We start from the raw sequence: 26,872 nt of genomic DNA on the forward strand, positions 1-26,872 counted from the left end.
GTATGCCAGCATGGGAGATAGTCAACATTTTTTTGTCAAACTTTTAGAGACATGGGCTAAGTCATTTTTATGCTGTTGCTAACTATGTTATTTATATAATTTAGGATAATGATTTTAATGTTTTTGTTCATTATGTATTTTGCTCTTTTTTTTGCAAACTGTCCTGTGATCATTTTGGTGAAGGGTGATATAGAAATCTCTCTCTCTCTCTCTCTCTCTCTCTCTCTCTCTCTCTCTCTCCATATATAGTGATATCATTTCAATCCTGACTCTCTACCAGCAGTCAGGTAGCCCAGGCACAAGTTTACAATCTTAATGGTACCAATTAAAATGAAACACCTCAAAAGTCCTCATCCAATAATCCAATGAGCATTTAAGGAGACTGTTTTAACTGAATTTCCAGTAGAGTTTTACTTGACCTTCATTTTAATACCTCTCTTTGCTAGATATGCTTTATTGATCCCTTATGAATTTTTTTCTGTCACTTGTTCATTAAAACTGGCAACCATCTCTGTTAGCCTTCTCATTATATCATCACTCTGAAATATACAGTTAATATGAAGTCAAAATTAAGCAATATGGCATGACAGGATTCAGCACTGGGGACTGAATTATCACAGTCTTGTTCCAACTCAATTCTCCTTAGATAATAATGTACTCCATGGATCACTCGTACAGTGTTTTCTTCTCCACTAATCTTTTTACCCAGCTGAATCTCTCAATTACTGCAAGTCACTTTTCCCATATTTGTTATATTAATATTTGAAAATGCAATGATTCTTACAATTTAATACATCAACCAATTTCACTTTGAAGATTTTGCCTCAAACCTGGAGCAAGAGATCCCCTTAATTAGCCATTTTACACTATGGTAATACTGCACATGAGGCCTACAGAGAACATGGCAGGAGTCTATAATACCAAACCAAGGTCAGTGTCTACATCTAGAAAAATTAACTTGCTTATCAGTACTCAGTTGCTACTATCAGTTTAGTCTAAGATGAAGGAACAGAAACAAAGACTCCAAGCAATTCTACCCAAGGAGAAAAATTCAGAGCAAATAGGGCAGATGTTCAAATATCACCTCTCCCACATTTCTGTCTTCACCCTTTTCTACAAGTCTTTTGGAGATGTAATGAATATTAAGCATTTCACTGTCAGAGCTGGAGTTACTGTTAGACACACCAAGGCGATTGCATCAGGTGTCATGATCCTGAGATGGCATATCCCACTGCTGTGCCTGCTGGCTGCCACTGCCACTAAAAGCAGTGAGAAGCAGTGAGCTCTCGCTGCTGCGACTGCCTTTCTTCACTTCTCTGGCAATGGGGGGGGGGGGAGGCATCATAGGTAGTGCTGGAGCTCCCGCCCTCACCCCCAGCACCAGAAAAATGAGGAGAAGTGGTGGTAGCAGCAGAACTCCAGCTTCGGCACATGAGCGGAGCTGGAGGCAGCAACGTCCTGTTTTCTTCAGGTGGCGAAATGGAATGGGTTGCCCATGCCCACCATCGTTTCAAACTCACCAGATGGCTAAAACAACTAACATTTCATTTGTGTGATCATTTACATAACTGTATCATCAAACGGCTTAATCAGAGGAAAAAGGTAACTGAAGTCCCATCCATTGGCAACATTTGACTCCTCAGCTCCCAACATTGTCTCCATCCACAGCCAATCTACCAGGCTGCATCAGAAGAGGTCATTCTGTGGCCCCCAGTTTAGCAGGGAAAAACTTTTAGAAAATACTTCCCATCATCATCTAAAAATGGGAAGGGGACTTAAGAATTGGTGCCTGCGTTTGTGTATTTGCCTATTCCTTTCCTTTTTCTTTTATGTGTCTTACAGTGTAAGCTATTATTTTTAATGGCATACTACTTTGAGTGTTTTAGAATAAAGCCAATATATAAAGGTATTAAATAAACAGACTCTATATATCTATATCTATAGGCTATGTAGCAGTAGAATATTAAAGAAAATGATTTAACAAGTATTATGGAAGGTGAAAGGTAGAATTCTACACTCAGTATGGTGGGCAACCATTTTCCTTGGAGGGCTCTATTGCCTTAGGGGTAATCTGTTTGGGCTGTGTGCTAAAACACCCCCACCCTCTTACAAGGAATGGGAATCGATGCTCTTATCACAGAAACATAGGAAGCTGCCTTATACTGAGTTATTTTTTATGCATAATTTTTTAAAAAATTAAAACTTTTTTGATACAACAAGTTAAATGGGGGGAAGAAAGAATGAAAGAATAGAGAAAAGAGAAAAGAAAGAAAGAGAAAAGAAAAGGACTTCTGATTTTCCTTCTGTCAGTTACATAAAAAGAATTATTCAAAACCTTCACTCCACAACTATTCCATTTTCCATAATCTAGTATTTTTCCAATCTTCAAACCCAAATGTCACGTGTTCATCCTTCTTTTCATGCAAAATGTCCAAAACAGGTTCCCAATTAATATTGATAAATGTCAGCAATAGTTTTTCTCTAATTAACAGTATCACCTTGGCCTCCAACAATTGCAGCAACCATGCCTCCATATTAAATAATGGTAACTCTTTCCCATTCTGAGGCCATAGGAGTCTCTCCACTGTGGACATACATTGATACAGTATTCCATATCCATTGGTCCTGACTATGTTCTGTATCCAATTTCTACTTCCTGTTGTATTTACTTTTCCCCCCAACCTTATCTTATCCATATAACTTCATTTTTGTTTTCCAAAATCTCAGCTTTATCATTTAGTTGCTTCATTTCTCCATACACTTGTATAGTAGGTTCTTCCATTTCATCAGATGTTCCTTCTACCTTTGTCATAGTTTCATCTCTCAGCCCTGCCATAGTTTCATTTCTCAGTCCTTTGTCATTTAGATCCACTATGTCATTTTTGATCCCATTTCCCATTTCAACCATTGCTTGTTTAGTTTCATTCCTCATTTCATTTATTCCTCCTTTTAATCTTGTCAATTTTTAATCTATTTTTTCCTCTAAAGCCTCTATTTTTCTGTTAATAAACTTTGTTAGTTCTGTCATCATCTTCTTAAGAATATCCACAGTAAGCAAGGACCCTGAAGTTCTCCTTCTTTATCCCACCTCTTCCCCTCCTTCTGCCTCTCTCTTTTCTCTTCTTGTAAGTGGCATTCTGAATGTTGAAACTTTTCCTGCTTCACTTTTAAAAATTATTAGGAGTTCTGTCTCTAAACAGCTTCTGCCACTTCAGCAATTTCACAGCTTGCAAAAGCTTAACTTTGTCTACACTGAATGACAGCAGCTCTCCAGTGTTTTAGACTGGGGGGGGGGTCTCTCCCAGGCCTACTTGGAGCTTCTGCGGATTAAACCTGAGATCTTCCGCATGTAAAGCAAACACTCTATCATTGAGCCACAGCACTGCTTTGAGTCATGGCTCTTCCCCTTAAAATAGAGAAGCATTCAGGGCTGCTCCAGCTATTGGAGTTAATAATAACAGTTTAATACTACATTTTCTCAGAGTTTCAATAAAAAGAAAAATCTAAATGTGACCTCCTTGCCTTCATTGCTTTATCTAGGGGAGGGGAGGGGAGGGGAGGCATAGCAGACAACTGCAAACCAGAGTCCATGTGAGGAAACCCAAGAGCTTGTGGGGAGGAAATACTGTGCAAGCCCAAAGCTTTTTACCAACTTCCTTACTCCTTTCCCCTCTCAAGCTTCAAGATGGCCCTTCTTGATCCCTACAAGTCATTCCTCCACTCTCTCCAGCCAGTGTTCGTGGAACAGAAAGCAACTGGTGAGATTATGGTTCAGGAGAGGAGGTAATGTAGGAGAGTGAGAAAACCTATCAGATGAGCCATGGGGTACACAGAGGTCTGGGAGATGCAAAACTGCACTGGGATTCCTTGTGGCAGTGAGGACATTAAAGCCTCTACTTCCTAGTGATCCCGATGCAGCCAAGATTGCCCTTATACTGATATCGGGCCGTGATATTTTGCAGCAAGAGATGAGGGGAAGGAAGCATTTGCAGCCAAGGGTCCTGTGGTTGCCTGCATATGGTGTTTGTGATTAATAAGGAAAGAGATGTCTTTGTTGGGGGGAACAACTCTCAATCATATTTTAAGTGATTCAGATATACAGGCTCAGTGAGCTTGAGAAAGGCATATACTAATGGAGAAAGCTAGGGAGGCAGTTGACTGCCTGTAGTTGAATCTCTAGCTTGTGGCTCTTGTTGGAACTGTTTACTTTCAGTGGCACGGACAATTAACAATACAGAAGTACTCTTATTGATAAAATCAAAATAAATAATAAAAGTTGAAATTATTTTCTGTTTTCACATTCTGAAATAAGCACTTTCAACTGTTTGCTTCAAGCACTTGTTTCAGATACAAATGAAGTGCTTCATGTTAACCATCCTCCAAAATAATTTAATGCTTTGGATGTAATTACACTACACCATATAAAGAGGTCAAGTTTAGCAAAAAGACAAAATTAGTGTCCTGTGTACATTAGTCATGCTCTCAGAAGTCACTAAACAGCCGGAAACAGTGGCGACTTGTATTTCATGCAGATAACTTATTCAATATTGTATTTTGAATTTCCAAATGTCTAGAGACTGACATATATTCATGATAAAAAAGAATAGACTAAAGGAGAATACAAGACTTTTACGTATTTTACTGCTAAAACTATCCTTTTTTTACTTATAACCAGCACCTAACAGATTAGCTTAATGCAATAGCTGCTTGTCTCAATGTCAAAAGATTCCTTGCATGTGAGAATTTCAGGCTAGTGTGCAAACTGTACATTTCATAACAACTATTAAGCATGATCGACATGGAAACTGGGCCACTGTCTTAATACAGAGATTTATTTTTAATAGATTTTATTTTCAATAACAAAACATTCAAAATGGAGTTAATGATTTTAATGGCATAAATATACCAAGATGTGGTTGATATGGGATAATCTGATTTTGAATATAAGGGATTCTACAATTGTGGACTCGTGGCCCAACCCAAATGCTTACTCAAGAAGTGTGCTTAAGATCACAGCCTTAGAAACAATTGCTGATCTTCTTTTAAAAAATAAGGGTGATTTATAAAGAATCTTGTCTATGATAAATGTATTCAACTTTATGTGTGCCAACTTACTCACCAAACATATAAGAGAGATTTATAGTGATAGGCTGGGATGATGATGATGATGATGATAATAATAATAAAAAAGTTTTATTGGTTATAAACTCTTAACATTCCAAGAGCTGCTTGAGGCCTGCCCCCCTAAGGAAGTTTCAAAAGATGTCACCATGTTCAATGCTATTTACTCCCAAGCCTTATAGACTTAAGGCTTATGGGTATAATACTTAGCACTTATTCAGCATATCTAAAAATAAGAGATAATTTTCTAGTGCTTGTATTGGTGACACCTTTAGTTTGACACTAATTGTTTAAACTGTTTAATCTTAGGCAATGATAATCCTATTACAAATACAAATATAGATTTGTCAGAACATTCTGTTTATCTCACTGGTGACAACTGTCATCATGTATCCAAGAGAGACACATGTTTAATTCCTATCTACCTTTCTGAAAGTCAGCCAATAAAGTGATTTAAAACCATATTATGAATAGTCCCTGGATGTCATTCCCCAAACCAGAAGTTTTCTTGAAACACTTGGAATATAACAAACAAACAAACAAATAAATAACAATAGTCCCCCCCCCCCAAAAAAAAAAATATTTCCACAGTTGAAAGCTTAATGTCTAAGTGGGTCATTATGGAGACTGAATAATTAGTATAAATATAGTTAACTATCATGTGAAAAAATATCTGATGAGTCATCACCTGCCATAACTAATAAACAGGGTTTCTTTGAATTTCAGTATTAAGGAATACGTTGGAATGCCATATTTTATATTCAGTGACATGTCTAGACAGATTGTTCTTTCATTAGTCATTATTGACTGAAAGCAGACCAAATAATCAGGAAAAACTCAAGCTGTGGAAACTATTGCATTTAAGAGCTCAGATGAGAACACACTTTCAAATGTAGACAATCAATAAACAAAGGTATACAATAATGACAGATTATGTTCAGGAGACACAAATCTATAATAAGTATTCAGAAATCCATCTAGATTTTCAGATGCTCCCTGAGAAGTAACGTTGAAAATGGCATGTACTTTTTCAACTAAACATGCTGCAATGCAGGTCTGACTTTTCTGTAATGAAAGCTTACTTCAAAACAAATGAAATACAAGTAATTTTTAAAAATGCAACAACAAAAAATAATGAAGTAAATACAGTCATGGGAAAAAGAAAGTGCGCCCTCTTTGAATTCTGTGGTTTTACATATGAAGATATAATAACAATCATTTGTTCCTTAGCAGGTCTTAAAATTAGGTAAATGCAACCTCAGATGAACAACAACACATGACATACTACATCGTGTCATGATTTATTTAACAGAAATAAAGCCAAAATGGAAATGCCATATGTCAAAAACTAAGTACACCTTATGATTCAATAGCTTGTTGAACTACCTTTAGCAGCAATAACTTGAAGTAATTGTTTTATGTAGGACTTTATCCGTCTCCCACATCGTTGTGGAGGAATTTTGGCCCACTCACCCTGAGATGTTTTTTTCCCTTTCCAATTTCTATGAACATTGAACTCCTGAGAAAATTGGCAACTGTCTTGAATGTTTTCCACTTTTGAATAATCTTTATCACTGTAGAATGATGGACTTAAAATTGGTTGGAGATGACCTTAGAACCCTTCCCAATTTCATGGGCAGCAGCACTTGCTTCTTTAAGAGCATTGTGTTGTCATTTCCTTGGCATTGTGTTAAAACACATCTGAATGCGCCAGACCAGCAAACTGCTAAAATGTCAGCTTTTATAGAGATGGCCACACTTGCTGATGATCAATTAAGCAAGGACATTTTATTAGCAACCCCTGCCTGCTACTTGGCCTCTTAATTCCCATGGAAGCAGTAAGGGTGTACAGCCGTACCTTGGTTGACGAACAGAATCTGTTGCAGAAGTCCATTCAACTTCCAAAACATTCGCAAACCAAGGCGTGGCTTCTGATTGGCTGATTGGCCCCAGATACAATGCGGACAGCTGAAACGGATGTTCGGGTTCAAAAGAACGTTCACAAGCTGGAACACTCACTTCTGGGTTTCCAGCGTTCGGGAGCCAAAATGTTCGAGTCGCAACAAAGGTACGACTATATTTAGTTTTTCACACATGATTTATCTTGGCTTTATTTTTGTTATATAAAGCATGGCACCCTAGACAGCATCTTAAAAAGCAGAGACATCACCTTGCCAACAAAGGTCTGTATAATTAAAGCTATGGTTTTCCCAGTAGTGATGTATGGAAGTGAGAGCTGGACCATAAAGAAGGCTGATCGCCGAAGAACTGATGCTTTTGAATTATGGTGCTGGAGGAGACTCTTGAGAGTCCCATGGACTGCAAGAAGATCAAATGCATCCATTCTTAAGGAAATCAGCCCTGAGTGGTCACTGGAAGGACAGATCATGAAGCTGAGGCTCCAATACTTTGGCCACCTCATGAGAAGAGAAGACTCCCTGGGAAAGACCCGGATGTTGGGAAAGATGGAGGGCAGAAGGAGAAGGGGACGACAGAGGACGAGATGGTTGGACAGTGTTCTCGAAGCTACAAACATGAGTCTGACCAAACTGCGGGAGACAGTGGAAGACAGGAGTGCCTGGCGTGCTCTGGTCCATGGGGTCACGAAGATTCGGACATGACTAAACAACAACAACAACAAAGCATGACATGGTGTAGTATGTCATGTGTTGTTGTTCAGCTGAGGTTGCATTTACCTAATTTTAAGACCTGCTAAGGAACAAATGATTGCTATTATGTCCTGATATGTAAAACCACAGAATTCAAAGAGGGTGCACTTTCTTTTCCCCATGACTGTATATAAATGATTGGTCTGATTATAACTTGATGAATATTTACATCTGTTTACATTTTCTGTTTTCTACCTAGAATAGGCTTAGCCTAGTGGTTATAGTGTGGGGGAACCAAGGCTCAAATTCTCTCTCAGCCATGAAGCTGACTGACCTTGGGCTAGTCACTGTTCTTGGACTAACCTATTTCACAGAATTTGAGCATAAATGGGGAGGAGGAGAACTACATACCCCACCTTGAGATCCTAGGAGAAGGTGGGATATAAATGGAACAACAAACAAATACATTTTAAAAACATTTCGCGTTTGATCTTGCCGTGACAGCAGCACTGCATCATCACACACACAAGCACCATATTCTTCATTGGTCTACCATCATATTGCCTTGCCATTTCTCTTGCCACTCAGCTCCCAGCTCTTGTCTAAACTCATCACCTTACACAGAAAACTTGACACAGATTTATGGGGTGTTTTCCACCCCCCAGCCTGTGCATCTGGTAGGGGACAGTTTTGCCAATCCCTAGGTATGCTTCTGGCTATAGCCATTCTCTAACATCCTTAGGACTTCAACTTTTGGCCTTTTCTTACTCTTTCTTTCTTTCCTTCATATTTTCTTTCTCCCTGTCTCATGAATTGTATTTATTTATTCACCACACATATATCTCACCTTTCATCCAAGGAGCTCAAGGTGGCATTCATGATTCTCCCCCTTCTCATTTTATCCTCACAACAACCCTGTGGGATCGGTCAGGTCACCCATCTGACTTCATTGAAGATTTGAACCCTGCTGGTCTCCCCATGTCCTAGCTGGTATATCTATGAATCTGCTTCTCTTTCCCCATCCCTCAGTACATTTCTATGTGAATCTATCACACAATGACATTCTCTCTACTTTACTGATGATCATCTGCATATCCCTCCACAAATTTTTGCATCTCTCTCAAATGTGCCAGTGAATCTATGTCGTCCCAATCCACCCCATCCTTGGCTCTTAGATGTGCCTGTGCATGCATGCCCCCACCCACCTTACAGGTACCCCCCATCTCCTGAACCTTCCATCCCTTACAGGCTTGAACCTAACTTAGCACCCCAGTTCATTGAAGTCAACCACATTCCCGTTCACCATCTGGGAGAGGTGGGTGGCAATGTAGACCTTTGTCCCCTATGGCAAAAGTCCAGCACTGGACCAATCACACACAGTGTGGGATTGTTGGTGAAAAATAGTGTTTTTTTAATCAATGGAAAGAACTTTCTGCTCTTGCTTAAAAAGAAATAAGTTTGGAAAACACATAGTGGTAAGAAAAAAGTCTGAACCCACAAAAAGCTAAAGCTCCAAGTTGTTGAACTCCGTAGTCAGAGAGGAATGTATTTCTCTCTACAGGAAATCAATTCTGCTTCCAAGGACAAAATACGACATTGTCAGATATTTTAAAATAACCACTGTATGGAAAATAAGTCAAAGAGTTATAAACATGCAGTACATACTTATCTCCAACAATCCCCAAGTTGATTGTTGGGTACCCATGTTCTTGAATTGTTGCTAGAAGAGTTGAACGATTACTGTCTCTAATCTTTCCTGGTAGCAGGTCATCTTCAGGATTCAATAGCTATAAAACCAGAATCAAAATACCTGAATATTCACCCTCACAGCGAATAAAATATAAAAAAGATGTAGATGGGGCTACCTTTGAAGGTGACCCGGAAACTACAACTAATCCAGAACATGGCAGGTAGACTGGAGACTGGGAGTGGCCACTGAGACCATGTAACACTAAAAGACCTACATTGGCTCTAGAGTGAGATGAGCGCACAACCCTAGAGTCTGTCAAGACTGGCCCGTATGGGCAGGGGTACCTTTACCTTTACGTTTCCGAGCACAATTCAAAGTGTTGGTGCTGACCTTTAAAGCCCTAAATGGCCTCGTCCCAGTATACATGAAAGAGCGTCTCCACACCCATTGTTCAGCCCGGACGCTGAGGTCCAGCGCCAAGGGCCTTCTGGCGGTTCCCTCACTGCGAGAAGTGAAGTTACAGGGAACCAGGCAGAAGGCCTTCTTGGTAGTGGTGCCCGCCCTGTGGAACGTCCTCCCATCAGATGTCAAATAAATAAATAAATAAATAAATAACTATCAGACTTTTAGAAGACATCTGAAGACAGAAGCTTTTAATACTGGATGAATCATTGTATTTTAATATTCTTCTGGAAGCCACCTAGAGTGGCTGGGGAAACCCAGCCAGATGGGTGTGATATAAATAAATAAATAAACTATTATTATTATTATTATTATTATTATTATTATTATTATTATTATATTTGACTTTCTATTCAGATCATAAAATGATAGTAGATTTAGTCTGTAATATTCATTTTGTTGGGAAGTATGCTTTATGTATTCAGGATAAGGATTATGTTGCCAGTATCTCAAATGGAGCTGTTTGAAACCAAGTAACTATTTAGAAATATAATTAAATTACGGTACTTTGCTCGCAACAATAAAATACTCTATTGCAGAATGTGCCCATTACTATTGGACTTATTGAACACTGTGTATGAATCAGCATTTGTGGTTTATTTCTTCCAAACAACCCATGGCAAGCTAATAACAAACTTTGTTTCTCTCTGCTCTGAACTATTCATTGAGTTGCTACCTTGTTAAGACCAAGATGTTGCTGGTAGTGAAACCAAGGAGAGGGAAGAGAAATCTTGGTAGTGAGGATGTGGGAAGAAGGGGGAAGTCTGAATCTTTTAATCACAAGTATTCTGTATGTTTGGTATAAACACTGCTTTGTATCAGGCCTTCTCCAAACCATGAACTGTATCACCCTTTCCCCATCCCCTTTGTCTCCTACTTCAAATCTCTAGCACCCAACCTCTGCTTTTTGTTGGGAATTTCCACCTTTGACCATAGGTGTATAGCTGTAGCATTTCTTCTATTGAACACTGAATTACATCTCTTCCTGGCCAGCATCGCTTTCTCAACCAATGTCCCACCTCTTTATTTTGCAATCCATGTAAGTTTATCTTTGGTTTTAAACATTTGGGTAATAGTGGTTAATTTTTTACTTTTGCATTAAGTGCATACATATAAAGTAAATATAGCACATTTACAGAATCTTCGTGAGAAATCAGGCATAAAAATAATAGTTTTTGGCAGAAAATCATCATTAACATTGGAAACAGTCCATAAAAAGGTGCTGGCAGCTTTAGTCAAAATACAACTGCCACGCTTGTAGAAGTTTGGTTAGCAGATTTTTCCTTACTTCATTCCCTGTGGACATTACTGCAACCACTGGAAACTTGTTAACTTCAACTTCTGTTACTCCAACAGTTGCTAGGAGACCTATCTCTGATGGACCCATATGGGTTCCCTTGGCCAGCACACATTCACCTCTTTTAATGTCATGTCCTATAGGTCTAGAAATGCATCAGAAAAGGAAAAAAAAATGGATTCAAGTTATCTGACCAAACACCAAGTAGGGCTGATAAAACTTATAAAATTTCAAAAGCTATTTATGCTAGAAACATATTAAACTGCTATTTTAGTTTTCAAAAGCAGTATGCAGTTGTGAAAACAAGTAATTCGCTGACCTGATATCTTGGCCTGGTCGAGCCTGCACCAGAATGCGCACCTCAAGTTCTTCGGTGCCCTGCAATAAAAGAAACAAGCTTTCTTCATATGTGTTAAACAATGTTAAATAAGGTACTGTCTCTTATCAGCCTTCATTGGGTATGAATGAAACTCAACATATCACATTTAAGCTCATATAATTCAAACATACAGGCAATGTCAGAGTTACGTGTGTCCAACTTATGCACGACTGCGACTGCACGCATCACAGCAACCCGTAAGTGGCCAGAAAAGGGTGTGGAACAGGAGTGGGGCAGGGGTGTAACAGGCTTATGCACGCTCCACTGTCACACGCAGTGACCCAGAATACGACTCGCATGTAAACTGGGGGGGTTGCCTGTATTGTTTTAAAAACGTGTTCTAGAGAATGTTAAAATCGTACTGTAGTTTTGAGTCTATTGTGCTGGAAAAAGTGATTAATTTCCCATTGTGCCTTCTTTATTTGATTCAGAATATTAAGAAGAGCTGGGGTGTATTGAAACGGCATTTCTGTGCCTCTGGCTTCCGTCACAGTGTCCCATTGCACCAGAATCAGTTTTGTCATGCTGGCCACATGACCCGGAAAGCTGTCTGTGGACAAACACCGGCTCCCTCGCCTGAAGCGAGATGAGTGCCGCAACCCCATAGTTGCCTTTGACTGGATTTAACTGTCCAGGGGTCCTTTACCTTTACTTATTGAAACTAATATTGAAACTAATAACAGTTTACATGCCAGCTCAGTAATCATGAAACATAAAGGAAAAAGCTTAATTGGTACACACCAAAGGGTAGTTTTGCATTGACATCACAGGGTCATCAGGTGGAGCTCTTGCTCCACCTGCTGGGCAACGGTAGGATAAAACTCTTGGGAAGTCAGCAGCTCCCATTTCAGTTTTGTGGATTATCCAAGCCTGAACAGCCATCGAGGTCACACACATACATTAAAGGAAACAACCTAGCTGCCTATTTCCCTAACTCTAATTTACTAGAATTTAACTGGGCTGCCAACTGGGCTGTAAAAACATCAGAACATCATGTTGCAGTCCATACTAAGGTGTGGACCCTATGCAGTCAATGTAAAAATATCCTTCAGGTACCCATTGGACATTTCCCCACTGACATCATAGTTTCATTGTGTGGGATATACAAAAGCTTTCCCAATGATGGTAGGTCCTAACTGCAACAATATGCACCATTACTGTGGGAGGCCTGCTGCTTCTGCTTCGGTGAAAACATCCATTTTATAGTGCCTTATAAATGTGCTGGGAGCTCAGGTATCCATCCCGCATACCCCTGCAAGGGTAAAGAAGGCCACTGAGGCAGCTCCTTCCCCAGCAGAGTGAACTGCTATTGCTATGCAGGCGCGTATCCATCTGGACAATGCAGATGGCATTGTTTTCTTGCCCAGTATAGTGGTGGGATGAAAGGAGCAAAAATGTGTCTCCATTTGTCTGAAGTCCTTAGTTCTGAAACTGAAATGGGAGCTGCCTAGTTTTTATTCTGTCTTCATCTGCCAGATGGAACTAGAGCCCAGCCTGATGACCCTATGATGTTAGTGGGAAAATGGATGTATGGGGAAGGATATACCTCTCCTTCGCCTAGTGATAAACTGACAGACGGGTTGAGAACCAATAAGCTTTTAAAAATAAAAATAATAAAAATACTCTTACTACAATGGTACCTCGGGTTAAGAACTTAATTTGTTCTGGAGTTCTGTTCTTAACCTGAAACTGTTCTTAACCTGAGGCACCACTTTAGCTAATGGGGCCTCCCACTCCCGCCGCCGTGCAATTTCTGTTCTCATCCTGAAGCAAAGTTCTTAACCCAAGGTGCTATTTCTGGGTTAGCGGAGTCTGTAAGCTGAAACGTCTGTAACCTGAAGCGTCTGTAACCCAAGGTACCACTGTAATTGATTAATAAATCATTTAAAACACATTGACATGTGGTAAAATCTGTGAACCGCCCTGAGAGCCCTAGGTATAGGGTGGTATATAAATTCAAACAACAACAACAACAATGGGTAGATTTTTAAGGATTCTGGAGGGATCTCTTAAGCATGCAATCGCTAAAGCTTTAAATAGCACTTTTGAGACCTATGTAATATAGGATAAATGAAATGCCTCAGTCCCCTGTCTTCCAGTAGTCCCTCATCCTGCTCTCATGAGTCCTAGTCATTGCCTGCCTCGATTCAATCAAGGCAAAATTAATGATAAAAATTCAATGCAAACAACAGCAAGAACAGAGATTGCAAAATTGCACAAACTTATTTGTTTCAAATGTGTATTTCTATGTATAACCACACTTATTTGATTATGGACTGCTGAGTGATTCTCTGGAGCCATGCTGCTGTACGTAGCAGGAACAAGGACTTTTAACGTTCTCACTCACATCATCTGATTCCCTGATGAGTTCTGTGTCTTCCACCTGCACCACAGCGTCAGCACCACAGGGTATTGGAGCACCAGTTGTAACTCTCATTACCTGACCAGGCATTACAGTTTGAGTTGGCTGAAAAATAACAGGGAATGTAATTTTAATTTTTTTAATGGAACAAGAGGTCCCAGGAGGCACTAAATTATGCAGAAATAACTTGGAATAAAAAAAGTCTTTCTATTAGTAACATATTTTCTTACCAGATTTTGATTCGCTCTATTCACATAAAGACCGTTAAAACAAATTGCATATATAAAAACCATTTTAAAATTATATTTATATAAAACAGTTTAAAGCAACAACAGCACATACATAAAATCAATAGAGACCTGCTTTTCACATGGTATGGAATGGACCTGCTGATCGGATGGTATCTGTGGGATACCTTCTCTATAACACAGTGAGCTTGTAGGGTGTATGGCACTCTTTTAGGTATCCTGATTCAAGCTTTATAGAGCTGTGTATACCAGTACTAGCCCCTTCAGCCTAGCGTGGTAACTAACTGGCAGCTAGTGGCTGACATGCTCTACAAACTAGGCTGTCTATAGAATCATCACAAATTATACTTCCTTTTTAAAAGCAGTAAAATGTGTACATCATATCATACTAAGAGAAAAAACTTTATTAATAAAGGAAAATTAAAATATAGTGCACTTACTTGTTCACCAGCTTGGGATTCCCCAATGATGAAACGATCCCCAGGTCCATCAGCAGCTGTTAACAATACAGCAAGAAGATAATTACAATTGTTGCTTAAACAGACATTAATGGGATTATTACTATTGTTCTTTACTTCATAACTCTTCCTCCAACTCCAAATCCATTCGGCAATTATGATTGCTATAGTTGTTCCACATCTCTCCCCGTTTTTATTATTATTACTGATGCACACCAAGCAGGACTCCTTTTCCATTATAAGATTCTGGATTATCCAAGATTTATTGGTGTTGAACAACAGCACTAGCAGTTGAGAGGGCTGACTGTGTATCCCACATTCTGTTGGCTGGAAAAAGGTCAGAAGAGGGGACAGCTCTCAGATATCTCTCCCTTCTCCTTCATGTTCCTTCACCCTGGGTGCTAATTAAAAAAGCCCCCAAAGAACAATATTGAGTAGAACACAGCTCAATGTTTCAAATAAAGTTACTTTTAAAGGTATGTATGAAAAACATGTGTAATGGTTCTAGGGGGTTGCTCGTGTGTAAGTTGCTGCTACTCCTGGCTAGGTTGCCTGGTTGAACCCTTTCTCTCTGGACAGCCTTCACTCGTGGCTGTCTCAGTCGCTGGCAGAATCCGTCAGTGGGCGTTTCTTGAACTTCTTCCAGCAAAGAAGTTCTTTGACGCCAAGTCTTCTCCTACTCTCCCTGCGCGGAAGTCTTCTGCGCAGGGAGGGTGTGGGCAGCGGAGGACACGTGCTCTCCCCGCTGGTCTCCGGTGAAGAGTCCTGGAGCCTTCTCTCTGATTCCCCCATCTGCCCCCCTTCACCCCTGGTGTTACTCTGATTTCCTTCCCCAGCAGATGGGCTGCCTCTCTCCCTGCTGGGACCCTCTCCGGCATCGCTCTGGAGCCTTCCCTCCGCCTCTGGCTCCGATGGCAGTTCCCTGACAACATGTAAAGACTATTTGTGTTTGTTCTGTAACTAACCTGAATCAATTTCATAAAGGGCACCACTGAACATGTAAAGCAATCTAGTGTAAAGCTGAAATCTCAAAAACATTATTTCAGGGTCAAAACCATGAGTATTTACCTCTGACAGCATAGCCATCTTTTACTGAAGCTGGGAAGGGTGGTAGGTTGTCTTTTGCATAAACATCTTGGGCAAGGACTCTGCCCATTCCATCTAATATGAGAGAGGCAAAATCTTTGTTAGCAAACATTGACTGCAAAACAGTTCCAATGACAAACTAAGTTCATATGTGCACAATACTGCTAATCCTGCTACTGTGTGGTCCTCCAGATATTGTTGGACTCCAAGTGTCCTCCGCCCCAGCCAGCATGGCCGATGATCAGGGATGACTGGAGTTGTGGTCCAGTAACATCTGGAGGGCCACAGTTTCCTGGCATAAAAGCAGCTTTCAATTTATGTCAATGATAATTAGTGACTAGAGAAATTCAGTCTGGAACAGAGGTAAAAGATTAGATTCAGCCAGCCATCAATTTACATTACAATTAATATGGAGATAGTGAGAGCAAGGACAGATAACAGAAGAGTAAATACGTCAACCTCTTATTTACTTATCCATCCTTTGTTTAAGGAGCGCAAGAGGGTGAACAAACCTCCCCAACTGTATTCTATCCTCAGAAAGCTATGAATTTGGGGGGGGGGGGCGACTTATTCAGAAAAGAGAATACTGTATACCACATGCTATTCTTAGCTGTGAGCAGAACAGCAGCATTCATTATGAGCATTTCCCCTTAGTTTATATCCTAAAATGGTTTATTGGTGCCTGGGAGGTAGTTAGCACAGACTTTTTTTTTATGACTGGCTGCACCACTATGTCCTTCAAGGAAGTGGGGTACACATCATCACGTATTAATGCGGTCACCACACCCCTCAATTCACCTAGTCCAGTGGCGTAGCGTGGGGGTGCAGGGGGGGCTGGTCGCACCGGGCACAACATCTGGGGGTTAGGGTTAGGGGGCGCAAATTACTTGCCTTGCCCCGGGTGCTGACAACCCACGCTACGCCACTGACCTAGTCAACCCTCCACAGCTGACACAAACCAGCCAGGATTGATGTGGGTCAAGACAGCATGTAGTAGGCTTCAGAGCTACAATGTCTTGTCCACATCTTCAGCATCAATAGCTGAAACTAACAGAAGAAAATTGCATGCGATGGTGTATCAGACACCTCAACAGACGTGTGTCATTCAAGTCCACATGAAGACTAGTGATTTCTTCCCTTCAAAATTCCCTGCAAATTTGACACAGTAGGTCTCTGAAGGCTCAAAGACTGGGTTAACCATAGCAGATGAAAGCAACCTTGTATCACTTGGAAAAGTTCTGTTGGATGGGTACTTGAGGATGCAATGGAGGAGGCAAAATAGGCCTTTTTGCTATAGTTTCAGGCCTTAGCAACAATTGTGGTTCACCTCTGCTACATGTCACTAATTTGCTTCTGACTGGGGCTATCCACACACAGCAGTATCATATAGTTACAATGAAATATGTACATTTTTATTAGCCAGTATTTCTGATATTTTCATACTTTTGTCATCATGATATTAATCTCTACTTGAGATTCAAGAGACTAAACAGTGAAGCAGGGTTCCCATGACCAAATTGCAGCAATTCTAAGCTGTAGGCAAACCATTCTCTCAAATTCAGCCCCCTCATATGCAGTATGGGGATAGTAACACATCCACTCCAACTAAAGAATTGTTGTAAAGATTACCAAGACAGGGGTCTGCTGTGCAAGTATTGCAGCTAAGCCATGACTTATTAGACCATGGTTTACTAGATTGTCTAAACCCTGTCCTATAGCTTAAACATTATTTATTAACCATGAACAAATCACACACAAAAGCCATGATTTGTTTTGTTGGTTAACCTTGGGTTATGTTACCAATGGATTAGTGTGATGTGAGACCTTGGCTCTTGTATATAAAATGTGCTGAACCCCAAAGAGCTATGCACTACACAAAAAGCAAGTAAATAAAAATTCAACAATGCTCCCCTTCCTTACTTTCTGGATGTTTGAGGTTATATGAAATACCTCGATAATTTATTATTTCTGTTCCAAGCACTGGGGTCATCTCCAGCACTGTGATGAAGGCTTTGTCCATAGATGTTAATGGAAATGGAGACATACGGTGTCTTCTTGCCACCTTTGTAATGTCTACAGCACTATGACCTGCAGAAGATTGTTTGTATGTTAGGGGGAAAAGAAACATGGTATTTTCTCAGGAAGATAACACTGTGATATAAACGTTTCGCTGCCCCTTAACAGTTGCTTGCCAACAATACAGTCGTACCTTTGATCCCGAACGCCTTGGTACTTGGACGTTTTGGCTCCTGAACGCCGCAAACCCGGAAGTGAGTGTTCCGGTTTGCAAACATTCTTTGGAACCTGAACATCCGACGTGGCTTCCGTGGCTTCTGATTGGCTGCTGGAGCTTGCTGCAGTCAATCAGAAGCCGCGCTTTGGATTTCAAATGTTTTGGAAGTCTAACAGACTTCCGAAACAGATTCTGTTCGACTTCCAAGGTACAACTGTACAGCACACAGTACTCTCACATAGGGCCTAAGTGTGCAGAGTGTGGACCCCACCCTTAAGGCTGCATCTTTCCCAACAACTGCCAGGTTGTACATGGTTGTGTGAAAAGAAAGCCCAACATGCAACCTCCTGTTCACCAGCAGAACTGGTAATGTTAAACAGTGTTAAAGTGACTATTCTATTGAAGAATCCATTAGACATTTTATTGACCACCAAAGAGTGTTTAAGAGGCAAATGAGTTAGAACACTTACATTGCTTATCTCCTAAAAGTTCTCTTAATATTTTACAGAACTGAGACAGATATCTCCAAGAACTCTCCCATGCTCACATACAATGAAATACCATATTCTGAAGTGCTAATATGCAGGTGACATTAAATAAGCATTTCCATCTCAAAGACAAATTACACTAAGTCACTTTATTATCTAGAAAATCAGAAGCTGTTGGAAGCAAAATTGTTGTTAATTTGGGAGAGTCATTTTGAATCAGTACCATGTCATGTTTCTCTAAACATGCAATTAACACTATCTTGTCATTATTTCACTTTTATGATAGTGCTTGTTATGATTGGCTTTTTATTCAGCTCTTCCTATGAATTAAGCAATATTTCTGTGGCAAATCATGCCAATTGTTGGAGACTTAATTAAGGTTAGAGGAAAAAGGCTCTAATTTTCTAAGGTTTTCTGTTACTCAAGCTGGCATCTTGCTTCAGGTTCAGGTTTATTGATTGTGTTAATTACGCAAGGGCAAAACAGTCTTTATGTGATATTAAGTTTAGCATACTTCAGATTAATGGCAAACACCCTTCAATGGATGCTGATTTGTGGACATTACTTTCACTAAATGCAACAAAAGGATCAATCACGATATTAAAATTATTTCTCATGAAATTCAAAACTACTATCACGGTTGCAAAATATTTACTTGAAGAATAAAAGAAGAGCCCTGAAAGCTTATGAGCATCTAGTTGCAGCAAGTGCCAAGGAAGGCAGGGTCTCTGTGATATATTCCCTACTGATACAATCCCAGTTCTCTTTACTTACTACTTTGAAATTAATATGGGAGATAGACCCTATAGGCAAACTGAATGATTCTCAGTGGGTTAAGATCTGGTCCACCCGTCCTTTTAGGTCTGTGTTTGCTAACATTAGACATAATTTTGTAAAGGTGGTCCACTGTTGGTTTTTAACCCTGGTTCAACTAGCTAATATTGCAAGATCTGGTTCCCTTCTATGCTGGTGGGATTGTAAAGTATGAGGATCATATATAGGCATATGTGGTGGGGATGTAACTATGTACACAAGTTCAGGAAGCCAGTTGTAATGGAGATTGGTATTATTGCTGTCAAACAAGTCATCTTAGACACTAAGCTATGCCTCTTATCAAATTTTGATAGTTCCAATGCTGACCTTGATTCTCAACAATTCATTTTATATCTGTTGGTTGTGGTTCGAGGACCCAATCCCTGCTTGGAGGAATAAAAACATGTGGACACAGTGTATAAGGTTAATGGGCAAGAAAAGGCCACAACTTTATTGATTACAGCAAATGAGAAGATATTGGCTTAGGCATTGGACCACAGAAGATTTGACTCCACCCACTCGGAGAGGGGTGAGTCTGAAGAGGGGTTAACCACCAGTAGGTGGAGCCTGTTGATGCTAATACAATTATAAGCTCTCCCCTGATGTCACCGAGGGTCGTGCCATGGCCCCCCGCCATACAGGCATCGGACAGGATCCACGACCGCCGGATTCCTTTAACGGAATACCCAAATATGAAGGGGTAGGTGATGGCCACACCTAGCCCTTCCGCACACCAACAACACACTCCAATGCCTAACCGCCAAATACCAAGAAAGTTCTAACGATTGCTACGAGGTATGTGAAAAAAACCAAAAGGCCAGTGCCAATTTGCCAGTTGGAAAAAATTCCTACCAGGCCCCCTGGGCGACCAATCAAAGGTCCATAGCAAGTTCAGGAGAAAAGCTAAGCCCTAAGCCCTAATAATAATAATAATAATAATAATAATAATAATTTATTTGTACCCTGGGCGGCTTCCATAGAAACCAAAAAACACTAAAATATCATACATTAAAAACTTCCCTGAACAAGGCTGTGGTGGGTGGGTGACTCGCAGTGAAACGGTGAGAAAATGGGGCAGAATGGCTGGCGCGGCTGCAACTTGTGCAGCAATCCACGGCCCCGCTGGCTACACATTTGCCCATGTTACTGTATGGTCAAGCAAGAAGCATACTTCCATCTCTGTCTGTGCTTAGCTAGAGCACAGTTCTGAGCCAGGCAGAGAAATGGAAAGAAGGGCTGCAGCCTTAGGACTGCTCTCGCCATAGTCTTTCCTCACATTCTCAGTTTCTAGATTGGTGAAAGATAATAGCTGGATCTTGATGTAATAATAAATTATGGTTTATTATTAAATGAAGAAGTCTTGGGCCTGTCAACTCCCTCCCCCACTCTTCAACTAGGCTATTAGGAGATTGGAAATTTTCACTTTGATTTGTTAACCACACAGTTTAGCATTATGTCTGAATAAATAGTGGCTGGTCTTAAAAACTGTTTGTGCTGGTCTTAAAAACAAGCCAACTTCCAATTATGGTTTATGAACCTGACTTGTTTCAATAAATCATAGTTAAGATTAACCACAGTCCAGGTTCAGGCATAACAGTAACTTGTGCTTAACTGAAAACAGATGTGGAAGCTTCTCATCTCCTCATGGCCAGAGGAGGATGGGTACGGTAGTAGCTAAGGCTTGTTCAAGTAACAATAAACCATCATTTACCATTATGTCCAAATGATGTTAATAGGACCCTGACATTTTGGATGGTATTAAACTAACTCTCTGCACATGGAATAAGGCCCACTAGTGCAATGGGATGTCCCCTATTTTCTCTCCCTGTAAATCTGCTCTAGAGGGCTGAAACAGAACAGATTTAGTGAGCACGTGTGGGGAGGAAGGGGAAGGGTCTTATGGGCTAAGGGGTTTTGCTTATACTAGTCATAGGAAGACTTTAAAAGTGTTCAGGGCATGTGTCTGTTCATGACCGCTGGAAGGGCTGGATTAAGACCTTTAGATGCCCTAAGCACCTAAAATATTTTGGTGCCTCCATATATATCTAATTCAAAATATAACCGATAATAAACAGCAAAATAAAGAAATAATTTAAAAAATGAAACAAAACCTACAGTAAGATGGAAAATAATGTTTATTTTTTCTGTATTTGTATAATGTTTATTTTTGTTCAGCTATGTTATATTTTCCATGGTAAATCCGGTAATGAAACATTTCTGTGATGTCCCTTCCCTTCCCTCCAGTTCTGAACACTGGAAATGTTATTTAACCACATGCATAACCCATACATATTCTGCAGCCACAGAAGGCCTAAAAAGTTGCTTTAAAATAAATTTGAGTATCTCGGTTCTGCATTATATTATCTACTCTCATTGTGATTGCAAAGAATCTTAGAATATGTGCAGCTTACACTATGAATTGCCATTTACTAATAAACATTCAAGTATGCAATACTTACTGGCTCTGAGGATATTCTCCTTACTGCTGCACCTGGATTGGACCTGTAGAGACAAGCACAGAACTGGTGAGGCAGAACAAACAGGCACAAGTCACCATAGAAATTTAATGGGCAAGCTCCTGGGACCTGGAGATAGAGGCTTTACTCTCTTTTTTGCACTTTACCATTTATATCTGATACATGATACATACTTAATACAATTATTGGTTGACAGTCTTAATCATACATAGGCATTAAAAATAAACCAACCTATAATAGAACAAACTTTGGTTAAATAAGTAAGAATAATATTTCAAGATGTATATTTAACTTTAATGACAGATTTAAATTCAAGCTTCATTACAAATCGTGATAGAAAGGTGACTAGTTCCAATTCTTGCATTTTACTTCAAATCACACAAATACAGTATTTACATGAATCTAATGTGCACCTGTTTTCAAAACCTTGAAACCAAAAATTTGCTATGTCAGCAGTGTTTTTCAAGCTTGCAATCAAATATAATGTGCCATCACATCTAATGCGCACCCTAATTTTCAGGACGTAATTTGGCCAAAAAAGTGTGCATTACGTTTGAGTAAATCTGGTAGTACAAAAATATTAACATATTATTGAAGATACTTGAAGCTTATTTTAATCAATTATCTAGGATATAAAAATAAGATAATATGAGAAGAAATTGTTGGGTTTTGGTAACTTTTTACAACTTAATTTCACAAGTGTATCAATTATTTTTCCTAAGAATATGAATAATACTGAGGTGTTTAAAACTACTTTGAAGAGATACTTCTGTTGTACCTTAGATTCCGAACACCCTGCAAGTCGAACGTTTTGGCTCCCGAACACCGCAACCCTGGAAGTGACTGTTCCAGTTTGCGAACTATTTTTGGAAGCCGAATGTCCAATGGGGCTTTTGCGGCTTCCAATTGGCGGCAAGAGCTTCCTGCAGCCAATCACTAGCTGTGCTTTGGTTTCCGAACATTTTGGAAGTCAAACGGATTTCTGGAATGGATTCCGTTCCACTTCCAAGGTATGACTGTATTATCCATCTGCTTTGGTGGTGGTGGTTTTACATTAAAAATACCAGCGTCAACACTGCTCCTACTTAGTCTATAATATGATTTGCCATTAGGGACTTTTTGGACAACTAGGCAGAATGTATTACAGTACTATATATAGAATCTATATGAAACAAGGACCTTGTTTTGATCTTTCATTTACTAGACTGGCCTGGATATATTGCTAAATCATAGTTTAGCAAAATGTGTACAAACCGCTCCAAGCCTCAGGCTTGTACACCCTTCCCCTCTCCTTTGTACTTCTAAGCTAACCAGAACACCATTACCATAACACTGAGAACTCTGGTTAACTTTAACTATGGTTCAAACAAATCAGGATGAATTAATAGAATACAATACTGAGTTTGGAAATAGAGGGGAATAATGTGAAAGCTGATCTCCTCTTCTGGAGTGTGAGAGGACAAGTGTGATGGAGAAGTATGCAAGCCCAAGGCTTCCCACAGCTCATGCTTGTAATTATAAAACAATAGTTTGGTGTTATATTTAAACTGGCCCCCACACTGTTGAATCTACACAAGTGCTCTAGAAATATTTGGAATAGATGCTCAGAAGCCCAGTGCTTTGGGAGTGAGCAGATAATGCATGGATACCAGTGTATGAATATATTTTAGCAACCACTAAAAACATTTGGATCACCATTTGAAAGCATTCCTTTTGCGCAATTCTAATGACACTGTTTATGATATACTAGTAATCTCAACAATATTTATAATCTCAACTATTACAGATGTAATTTCCTTAAATCTGTGAATGACAGGACAGGACAAATATTTTTATTCTTGTTAACTGTTCAATAATGCATCAAGGAGGGAAAGAATGTAAGTTAGATTTAAGTACTGTGTGAACAATGACATACTTACTGGATTTCCCTTCCAGGGCCAAACAATAAAATATTTACAAACATAAGACACACCACCTGCCTCATTTCAATGGAGAGTGTCAAAGGATATGTGAATTTGTTGGTGCACACAGAGAAGTACCATAACCACCCTAGAATTCACACATATAAGAGATCTGTGCAGGCATTTGTGCACATATTGATCTCTGAATCTGGGAGTAGAACTTTCTTATGTTCTTCTAAAGACTCAATGGGTCTTCAAAAATATTTGGAACTTCTGAAGGAGGAAGAAAGGAAAAGAACATCTTAAAATTCAGATTCCAGATTGCATTTGTAGATTTACCTGTAAATGAAGCACATTTGATATTTAGATTACTAAGAGGGAAAGCAGCAGGACTGTATCATTGTTCCTGCAATTCTTTTTGAGTAAATGGACATCTGAATTAATTAATAAGGTAAATTAAATTAAATTATAAACCTCTTTCTTCTGTTCCACAGCAGCTTGCCCCAAACACATATATCTACACAATGAGTTGGAGGTCTACATCATTTATCACAACTCTATTTATTACAATGGAATACATTATGACAATAATGTTGCAACTTATAGTGGCTTATGGTTGTCCTTCCCTGAAAAAAAAATGTTATGTTTTAAAGTAACAAAAACAAAAGAAACCCACCCGTCTCCACCAAACACTACAATTATATTTTAAATAAAATAATGATGCCACATTTTGGCCCACAGTTGGTCTCCCGTCCCAGGTTATTGGAATCAAAGTAATATAAATTCTAATAAAAGAGGAAGTTGTTATATTGGATCTATCATAAAACAATTCTGGACCAAAGAGGTAAAATTGTGTGTGCACTGTGTGTTTGTGTGTGTGTGTGTGTGTGTGTGTGTGTGTGTGTTGGGTTCAGATTCCAAATATGTGGTATGCAAACTGGTGGAAAAACAAATGGGCAAGATGCAAATAAAATAATTTAAACCCACAGACCTAAAAGGAGAGAAGGTACAAGAACAAAATACAAACACAAGACAATCTAGAAAATGATGTATGGAAATATAAAAATGATACATAGGGCACAGATAAGAGGGCAGATGGTAAAGACAATACTGAAATAGTAAAAATGGAAGTCAAGAGAATCTGCAACAAAGTGTAAAAACAGAAGGAGCCCAAAACCATAGCGCAAAGCTAAGTTTGCGAATGGAAAATAGCTCCTTTGAGCAGTAATAGTTACTCTCGAGTCGTAGCCTCTATTCCTCCTGAGTTCATCTTTAAGCCCTTCCAATTTATAGTGGAGCTAGTGCATGGACAAAAACAAGAAATTTATAATGAGCAAAGCAGCTGAGACTTGTAGGTTGACTCATCTAATATTAAAAAGGCTCTCAGACTAACACTCTAGCCATGTTGAAAAGGAGGTGGCAAAAACAGGTAGCTGGTTTTAAAAGCAGTCTCTGAGAGGAATTTTCTTTTGCAAATACAAATTACTTAAATGACAAATCTGTGGGCTGTTTTGGAGGCCTCAGGATTTCAAATGGGCTCATTCAAAATGGGTTTAAATGCCAAAAGAGACCACGTTGTTCCAATACACATGTGCCTTAATTAAGAACGGCCACAGGACTTAGGGGAACAGGAAGAACATGTGTCTTGTACTGTTCCTCTGTACTTCTGTGCATAGTATGAAATAGAACTTCTGTATCTCTACCTTTATCCTCCTGAAGGAGGGAAAGGTTGTGTATCTTACTGCAAGGTAAGTAGCAAAAGTTCTATTTTAGAAGCTTCAGGGAAGCACAGGAACAGAAAGAAAGAAAATAATGAATTTCATGCCCCACTTGCTTATCCAAACCATCCAAAGCTACTGTGAGACTTCGTTCAAGTGTTATGCAAACTGTGAACTGGTATGGCTGCTTCCCATATCATTCTGGTAATGTTTGAAAGGAAGTGATTATGTGGACAGATTTAACTGATACTGTTACTTTCCATGCTTGTGTAAACATCAGTGTGCAGACATATGTAGACTGAGATTCTCTATTTTGTGACACTGAAGGATATCTAGGCTGCAGTTCTATGCACATTTACCTGGGATTAAGCACTGTTGACTACAGAGGTCCTGGAACATGTAATTAAACAGCCAGTCTGAGCACTTAGAAAATGATGCTGTGATTACTAAGACCCAGCATGGGTTTCTCAAAAACAAGTCATGCCAACTGAATCTCATTTTTCTTCTTTTCTTACAAGCTTGGTGGATCAGGGAAATGTTGTGGAGGTAGTGTATCTTGATTTCAGTAAGGCTTTTGATATAAAATTCTTCCGGAGACTCTGGTAAAATGTGGGGTGGCTGAGGTTAACTGTTAGTTGGATTTGTAGCTGGTTGAGTGACTGAACCCAAAGAGTGCTCACTCATGGTTCCTCATCATCTTGGAAAAAAGTGACAAGTACAGTGCTGCAGGGTTTTGTCCTGGACCCACTGTAGTCCAACATCTTTATAAATGACTTGGATGAAGGTGTTGAGGGGATGCTCATCAAATTGACAGATGACACCAAACTGGGAGGGGTATCCTATTTCGCAGAAGACTGAATTGGGCTTCAAGATGACGTCAACAGATTGGAGAACTGGGCGCCCAAACTAACAACATGAATTTCACTTAGACAAGAATAACCAGCTGCACTAATACATGATAGGGGTTGCCAGTAGTACATGTGAAAAGGATCTAGGGGGTCTTAGTAGACCATCAGCTTAACATGAGTCTGTATTCTGATGCTGCAGCAAAAAAAGCTAATGTTGTTCTAGGCTGCATCAACATAAGTACAGTGCCCCTATCAAGGGAAGTAATGGTGCCACTCTATTCTGCCTTGGTCAGACCCCACCTGGAGTACTGTAACTATGTAATTCTAGGCATCACAATTCAAGAAGCATATTGATAAGCTAGAACGTGTGCAGAGGAGGGCAACCAAGGTTATCAAGGGTCTGAAAACCAAGCCATATGAGGAATGGTTGAGGGAGCTGAGTAGGTTTAGCCTGCTTTCACTGTTTTGAAGTTAAATTAGTGCACTCTTGTTATATTTGTGTTTTAAACACTGAGGAGCACTTCTTCCACAAAAATAAGCATTAAGCCACAAGTGAAATAAAACACTTAAAGCAGACAGAGAATGGTTAAAACATACTTGCTAATATAGCTACCAACTATGATAGATCAAAGTCATGAAACATTTGACAGCAATAAATGTTTTTAAAATCCATCTCATTTTT

General features: G+C 39.6%; 1 protein-coding gene across 1 annotated transcript in view; it reads right to left on the reverse strand.

Annotated features, from left to right (window-relative positions):
• Nucleotides 1-26,872, reverse strand: part of GPHN (gephyrin) — a 189,991-nt gene that overhangs the window by 14,799 nt on the left and 148,320 nt on the right. The window contains exons 14-21 of the mRNA XM_083750622.1: nt 21,706-21,748; nt 17,633-17,800; nt 15,695-15,787; nt 14,609-14,664; nt 13,906-14,025; nt 11,499-11,557; nt 11,171-11,324; nt 9,396-9,517 (exon numbers count right to left, since the gene is read on the reverse strand). Of these exons, the coding sequence (XP_083606748.1) occupies nt 9,396-9,517; nt 11,171-11,324; nt 11,499-11,557; nt 13,906-14,025; nt 14,609-14,664; nt 15,695-15,787; nt 17,633-17,800; nt 21,706-21,748 (815 nt within the window). The remainder of the gene's footprint in view (nt 1-9,395; nt 9,518-11,170; nt 11,325-11,498; nt 11,558-13,905; nt 14,026-14,608; nt 14,665-15,694; nt 15,788-17,632; nt 17,801-21,705; nt 21,749-26,872) is intronic.

The sequence above is a fragment of the Podarcis gaigeae genome, assembly GCF_964106915.1.
Source record: "Podarcis gaigeae genome assembly, chromosome: 1".
Taxonomy (NCBI): Eukaryota; Metazoa; Chordata; class Lepidosauria; order Squamata; family Lacertidae; genus Podarcis; species Podarcis gaigeae.